At 43.9% G+C, this 7,626-nt stretch overlaps 1 protein-coding gene across 1 annotated transcript in view; it reads right to left on the bottom strand.

Annotated features, from left to right (window-relative positions):
- URB1 (URB1 ribosome biogenesis 1 homolog (S. cerevisiae)) overlaps window positions 1–1,598 on the bottom strand; it is a 49,571-nt gene extending 47,973 nt beyond the window's left edge. Inside the window, exon 1 of the mRNA XM_026044949.1 lies at window positions 1,461–1,598. Coding sequence (XP_025900734.1) covers window positions 1,461–1,598 — 138 coding nt within the window. The remainder of the gene's footprint in view (window positions 1–1,460) is intronic.
- Between the last annotated feature and the right edge of the window lie 6,028 nt (window positions 1,599–7,626).

Genomic DNA, 7,626 nt, shown 5'->3' with positions numbered 1-7,626 from the left:
CGCTGCTCCGTGCTCGTGCCCGCGGCGGGGCCGGTGCTCGTGCCCGCGGCGGTGCTCGTGCCCGTGGCGGGGCCCGTGCTCGTGCCCGTGAGCGGTGCCGGCCCGCGCGCTCCTCGCGTGGGCGCGCTCAGCCCCGGCTCGGCCTGTGCTGCCCGCCCCGGTTTGGCTTCCAGTAATTGCGCAGTATCCCAAATGGATACCCCTCCGAGTAGCGTGGAGCGATAGAGGAGGTGGATACCCCTCCGAGTAACGTAGGGGGATAGAGGAGGAGGAATCCGGTCCCTGTAAGCTGTTACATCTTAGCCAGCAGTAGCTGAAAGAGTAGCGGGAAATCAAGGCTCATTTTATATCAAAAATAGAAAATGAAAATCGAGCTTCAGCTCTATCCAAAATGGATTTTTTCCCCTCATTTTACAAGCCACCTTTTTAATGTTTTTCATTACAGCAATTACTGCTGTTAATAAAACGTGCACCAGAAGAGGGCAACATTAACAGCCGTTCTAGGATTTAAGGTGCACCACTTCTTTCRTGTTGGTATAGGATGCTGCAATATTTCGAGAAAAGTGGATTAAAATGAGGAATGTGAAGTAAGGAGGCAGAAAGTATAAAAGAAAAAAAGAGCATTGGCCTGGGGGAAAAATAACAAAAGAAAATTTCAACTGTTAGAAACTAGATATAAGGGATTTTTAAAATTAACTTAGAAAGATGAGACCCAGAAAGCATCTTGGTACTGCTAGTTATGTCATACTCTCCATTCAAACTCTGCTCATCATTTATGATATTTTGAGACTCAGTAGGTTTGACGGTTCTAATGTTTGTTTTCAATAATAGTTTCATTTGGAATTCCGCATAGTCTATCAGCTTCTGTGTGAAGGGACAGATTGCTCATTTTTTCCATAAAACATTAATGAAGGCTCATTCTGGATGAGGAGAATCCTTTATTTCACCTTAGAGTTTACTTCTGAGTGAATTGTATTTTCAGACAAAAAAAAATACATTTGCAATTCCAGAAAGCATTGTGGACACATAACAGCAGGAAATATGTATTTAAAACAGCTTTTAGAAAGCTCAAAGCACATGTACTGGAAATATCTTACAAGTGAAAAGCACAGTTGTCAAATTGGCAAGTCTGATCACTATCCTGACACTAGATTCCATAGAATATTAGCACAAATAAAATAAATAAATAAATAATCAAATAAATACATTTCTAGCAAAAGTAACTTCAACTTTAAGTTCATTTATTCTCTCCTCTCAGAGCCTTGGTGGTTGTCACAGGCTTTGATGGGAGAAGACCCGGTTRACTGCTAGTTTTATTTCAAACATTTCTATCTTCTTGCCTTACTTGGAGCCTGTGTCCCTTCTCTGTGACACCTGTGACATTTTTGCTCCCTCAGTCTGTGTTCTGGCAGGCCCCGTTTGTGGAGGCCCACTCAGAGAATGAGAGTTCAGGCCAAGACCAGGCTGCTCTGCTCCATCGTATGTGCATGGGTGTAAGCGGTGAAGGAGTTGAGTTTTAATGTCTGAGCTGCCTCGGTGTTCAGAAAGCTGAAGGAGGTTCCTGTGATTCCTGCCAGATGAACACTGCCAGGCTGCATGTCGTCCCCTTGGCATTTACTGGTCAGAAAAATAATTCCCAATTCCTCACATGAAACACAGCTCTATTCCTGGTTCAATAAGTAGCTCCAGATACAGAATTAACACGCCCAAGTGACCCTTTCCTGCATCAGCCCCACCTCAGAAGCCTTTACTGGCTTGAGTGGCCTTTCTAGTAACAACCCAACCTCAGCACTGCAGTCTTGACTAATTTGCCTCCCCCAGCGTTAACTTTATTTCTAGCTCTAGGATCCTGATCCATGCAATCCTGAAGACAAGAGCTATTTTGGTAGGTTTGGCCAGTTCTTGCCCACTAGCTTCACCGAGCTCTCTCTTGTGCTTTCAGCCATAAATCCTTCATGCCAGTTCATGCAAACCTGTTATGGGAGTTAGGCTCTTCATCACAACCTTCAGTCTTCCACCTGCCACATCTGAGCGTGGGATCACGGAGGATGAGGGGGTGGATGCTGCTGAAAGGTGGGCTGCTTCCTCGGCCCAGCCCCACAARAAGGCAGTATTCCCAGCGCAGTCTAACACCGTAACCCTTTCGCCATCGCTTGTCCAAGTGCAATGCACCCTTCGCTCCTGCTTCCTTTCCACTGATCCAGCTCAATGCCTGCTGACACGCTGGACATATGGGCATTGTAAGGGCTGAACTGCAGAAGTTTGCAAACACTGGCCTGGCTAGTGGGGGGAGCGATGCACGAGGACCACGAGTAGGCTGAGGAGCTGTGCAGGTAGGTTGGGCTGAGGCAATAACCCTTCCRAAACTGCCTCGTGATGCCAGGGCATTTCTGGCATAAGCAGCTGCAGCACTTTAGATAAACCACAACTTCTTCTGCTCTGGGTGCAAAAAATAAAACAACCCCTTCTCCTCCCAGTCTCTTAGTTGTTTTAACTGGAGCAGCACTTTTYGGAGTAGCCAAAGGAGTGCATTTTAAAACCTGACTAATGACAGTTTATCTCCCCCRCCATTACACTAGAGCCATATCAATATCAAAGGACCCAGCTCGGCTGCGGCGTCAGCAGCACGGACGTGCATTAGCAGCAGGCTCTGCAGCCAGGACTCGGAATGAGCCGGGAATGAGGCTGCTTGCCCGGGCRCTGAAGGCGGGAGGGAAGATCAGACAGGAGAGGGAGAGAGCAGAGGAGCGGGAAGGACAGTGCTCAGGCTGGGAAGAGCTGCAGGAGGCGTGAGCTGAAGGTGGCTCTTGATATCTTCTCATGATAAACCAAATAAAGCCTGTCATTCAGTGTGCAGAGCGGCACCTTTGGCCCTCTAGGTTAGTTGTATCCAGAGGAGGAAAAAGGATAGCTCCCCTGTGTACTGAAATCCTTCCCGCCTTATATACRTGCAACAACAGTCAGTCACCACTAGGCATGGTTTGGTTTGACCATGGACACCRAGCATCTCTTCAGGGATCACTGTTTATTACGTTATAGTCCTCAGGGAGAAAGAACCATGTGCGAGCTGTGCATGCACCATTATTTTCATTTTTCTGCTATTTGCTTTTGATTTTTGAATTCTTAAGTTGGGATCCTCTGAGGTCTGAATCTCAAAAAATGCTGAGCATTTAACAGGCACTGATTAGATATTGTTTAGGACTAGTATTTTCAGAAGTGCTCTCAATTTTGCATGTTTTACCCTTTGCATGCCTAACTTACAAGACCTTGAAGCTGCATATTCCAAGACTTTTAGAAAAGCCACTGGTATTTCAGTGCTTTGACACTGATTCTGTGGCACRAAAATCAGAGGGAGCTTTGTAACTCACTGCAGTGAGGGCAGAACCAAAGTAGCTTTAAGAAGCCACTGTCTAGAATTTCAGGTACACAATATTATTAGTAAGTGTGAAAAACCTTAGCTTAAATACATATTAAAACAGTGACAACAATGAGCCAAAAGACAGCCTCATAAGCCGATAATAATGCATTTTCACAAGAAAACGGGCTGATTTCCAACAACATGGTCCACTCAGCAGCTCTCTTCTAATGTTCTTAAGCTGAGAGGCAAGACATGTACTCTCTTGAAGTGTATCTTTGAAGATGCACTTCAGGAAGTGATCGAATATAACTTAAATACTTTAGGAGGGCATGGACAACAAAGCCTTCCCCCGCCACACACCTTAGGTCTATTTTTTTGTTTTTGTCCTTTCCAGCAGTATCTGTCCCTGTGGGATGATGYATGTCTCCAGCTTCAAGCCTGTGCAAGTGCCCAGCATGCTGCGTGTACGGATAGAAGAGCATAATCTGTGTACAGGAGAGCTGCCAGTAAGACTGAGAGCATTAAGGAGGATAAAGCGGGGTGATGTTTTTTGCTGTATGTAGTGAGGAGGTTGTGATGAAATTAAATAGGAGGAGACTGGTTTTATGAACTCCATGTGCTGCCTCTCACTGTTTTCTTGTGAGATGTTGAAGGTCAACATGACTATGGCGTGATTAGTTAGGCCAGGAGCTGATTATACAAGAAAGAACTTATGACCACAAAACTCCGGACATATTAGCTAGTTTTACCGTCTCTCAAATGAGTCAAAAAATGACAAAGGACAGCAGATAATTGCCCTACTTTTAACCCTGTTGGCCTAAGTCCTGTACTCTGTATTCCTTCAAACTTCCACTTACATCTGTAAGAATGTTTCCTAACTACAGCATACAGAATTGGCCAMGGTGAAATTACTGCACACTTGAAGATCTTGCTGGAGCTTAAAATCTATAGCATCATRCGAGAACTTACAGCATCCAGAAAACAACGACAAATGACATCGACAAGAGACACTTCTCTGTTTTCTTTCTGGTAGCCATAGAAATAGAGATTGAAACAGGAAAAATGTACAATGTTATTTTAAATAATCACCATATAGTGATTACTGTAAAGCCTGTGCTTTGTTTTAACTGGTCTGACATTCATTTCCATAGAAACAGAAAGAGACAAGCAGCCCACTTGTTTGAACTGTCTTGTGGATTTCATCTGTGTCAGAATGCAAGATATAAAGCGATTTAAAATGTGGGAAAATCCTGAGAGGTTGTGCTTAGATTTTTTTCCCCTGAAAAGCCAGAGGAACATTAGTGAACTTCTTGAAAACCTTATTCTGGGAAAGGCGAACAAAAATGAAATAGAGAACTATTTCACTCCCAATAAACTGAAAGGATGAGGGAAGGAGAAGAAATAGTAATAGTATATGGTTGGAGAATTATTGTCTATATGTGGAAAAAAATTATACAAAGGCAAGTTTGATCCAAGAAATGCTATCTTTTTGCAGCTGTGCTATAAACCTAGTTGCGATTATTTTTACTAATAGAAAACTTCAGGCCATCTGACTCAACTTTCTTCTATTATTTCACATTGTTGGCTTCTTTTCTAACTGACAGAACTAATTTTATTTGAGTTTCCATACACTAAGCCATGATAGGAGTTTCAAATTGGCAGTTTGGCTGAAGTTCAGAGAAAATAGAAATGAAGAGCTCAGATTTTTTTTTTTTTACTTTGCTCTTGCAAAACATCTACGCAACAAAAAAAGTTCTTGCATTTCTGATACTATGAAATGATCTCTTTTCTCCCTGAGTTCAAAAGAGAAAAATTGACTGAAGCAGTCATGATATCTAGCCGGGATTCTGACTTGTGGGTTCTTATTTTGTCCTTGGAAATGAATGGATCTCACTCCAGTTTCTTGTAAGGAAACACCAAGATTCTGAGATTCTGCATGTTGGACGTGTCTGGATCAGTTGTGTTGTCTTCTGACTGATGTGCATTGCCAGCTGTAGAAACTGCTTTCATGGCTGTGGCATAGAAAYATGTTTTGTACATCAGGAGAAATGATACTTCCCGTCTCCCTTGATGGAGTGTTTCACCCTGCTGTCTTTAGTGGTTTAAACACTACTGGTTGAAGAGATTAGAAATTTTAGGTTTTCCTTCGATRGCAATCCCCCATTCAGGGTAAAAAATGACAATGCTGTTTGTAGACAAAGCATCTGCACATAGGAGTACCTGACCTCCTCTTTTGTTGTTATTCAGCCTTCACTGAGTAATTCTAGGGGTTACCTAAAACCTTAGGGGTTACCTACAACATTTTGAACCTCTCCCAGTCCAGTCATTCCACATAAAAACTGTCTTTGCCTTTGTGTTTACAGATTCTTCTGCATTGATTTTGTGATTATCTCGGGTCTACTGTCCACTTGGAGTCCCAGCAGCTGTTGTGGTACCCGCAGGACATTTTTGGCTTCTATGTTCCTAAGATCAGTGATGAATCCAAAGAGCAGGAGGTGACATAYTGCTGTTAGAGCTATAGCAGGTAGCCTGAATATATATTTTATCTGTCAGCTGACTGTATAGGGAGTGAGGTTCTGACTTCCTAGGGCTAGAGATCGTCTGACTTCCCTCACTTGAAGTTATGGTACATACATAGGTGTAGCTGATGTGAAGTTATGGTAGGTAACTAAGGTCACACAGTCACCCAGACGCCTTTCTAGAAGACAGGAATATGCTCCCCAAATACTTTCTGCTATGGAGGGGTAAAAATGTATGGTACTTAGGAAGGTTCCCTTGGCATTCTGTTCAAGAAAAAAAAAAAAAAAAAAAAGGCAGGAGACCCTCACAATTCTCTCTCCAGTACCTCAGCCAGAAGGCACAAGGTAACTGGTTCAGTCATAAGCATAAGCAGTCCTTGTCTGAAGCAGCAAAGAGGAAGGGTTTCACACACGTGACTGAGCCAACAAACCCCCTTCCTTTCTTGCACTAGACACCCAGAACTATTCAATTTTATGTTATTTTTCAGTATCTGTTATCCCATTTATCTGAGTTCAGTAAAGCTTGATGGAATGCCACGAAGCTCTGGCAGGGCTGTGAAACCTGCTTTGCTCTCACCTGCTCAAAGCTGGAGAAGCGTTAATATGTATGGAATGGGATCCATGGGATGCCCAGTTATTGTCCTGTGTGTGAAGAGGGAGATGGTAAGGAAAGAAAGTGCATTCAGAACCAGTCATGAAATTCAAGCTGGTCAAAGCTCTGTGTAACCTCCAGAAAGAGGCACCAAAGTCAGGAAATTCAAAGCTGGATCTGATCCAAGCTCAGCTGGTGCAGAAGGAAAGGAATGGATGTAATGGAATGAACTGGGTCCCATTGTCTCCCTCCTTTTCACATTTTTCACTGCAAGAGGAAGCAGGTGAATGTGAATATACATCAGATTCTAAAGAGACAGATGTTCTGCCTACCCTGCTTACACACACGCACATGCCCTGGCCCAAGGATGCTTTCTGCCTCATTTCCAGGGTTGCTGCTARGTTCCCTTTCCTGAGGGCACCTTTTTTACTGGGAAGTAAGTCTCCTGCTTTATTATCTCTCCCTCAAACCTTGAAAGGAGCTAGAAATGAAATCTGAARGTAGCATGGCAGGTTGTAAAGCTAATTTATTTGAAATTCTCACTGGTCTCGCTAAGTGTTACAAAACAGATCCTAGGGAACAACCGGAACTCACGGTAGCTTCAAGATGTTTTCTTACCTTGAGACGAAAGCTTTAAGCAATCCTGCACGCTTCACACTCAATTATGCTGAAGTACACAGGCTTTGAACAAAGCTAAGGGCAGGGACAAGGTGGTGGCATAAGGAGAGGARACAGTCAAAGGGAAAGGTTATTTTGCAACTTGGAAGAGTCAGGACCACTTCTTAACACAGTTCAGTGCCTGCTGAAATCCCTCTTTCCGAAGAGGGATTTCTTTTCCCCGTCAGGAGAAGGTGTTGGTTGGTTTCCCCCGCCCCAGACCTGTGTGCCAACGAAGCCTGAAAATCCTACAAAGTCAGTAGCCCAGGCAGGCTGGAACAGTAGCACAGAGGGAGGTCTGAGGGAGGCAAGCGGGCAAGTTGTGTGTTTTGCCGGGTACCATTTCAGTGCCAGGGAGGAGAAGAGTCTCAGGAAGCACTTTGCATCAACCCTGGGAAAAAGAGAAGAGTGGAAATGTCACATGAATTAGGAGGTGGACGTAAGCCCGAGATGGCCCTCCCCTAGCCACAGCAGGGATAAGGGAGGAAAATAACTATAAA

The sequence above is a fragment of the Nothoprocta perdicaria genome, unplaced genomic scaffold, assembly GCF_003342845.1.
Source record: "Nothoprocta perdicaria isolate Ctin4 unplaced genomic scaffold, notPer1 scaffold_391, whole genome shotgun sequence".
Taxonomy (NCBI): Eukaryota; Metazoa; Chordata; class Aves; order Tinamiformes; family Tinamidae; genus Nothoprocta; species Nothoprocta perdicaria.
This window is presented reverse-complemented; position numbering and strand designations above follow the sequence as displayed.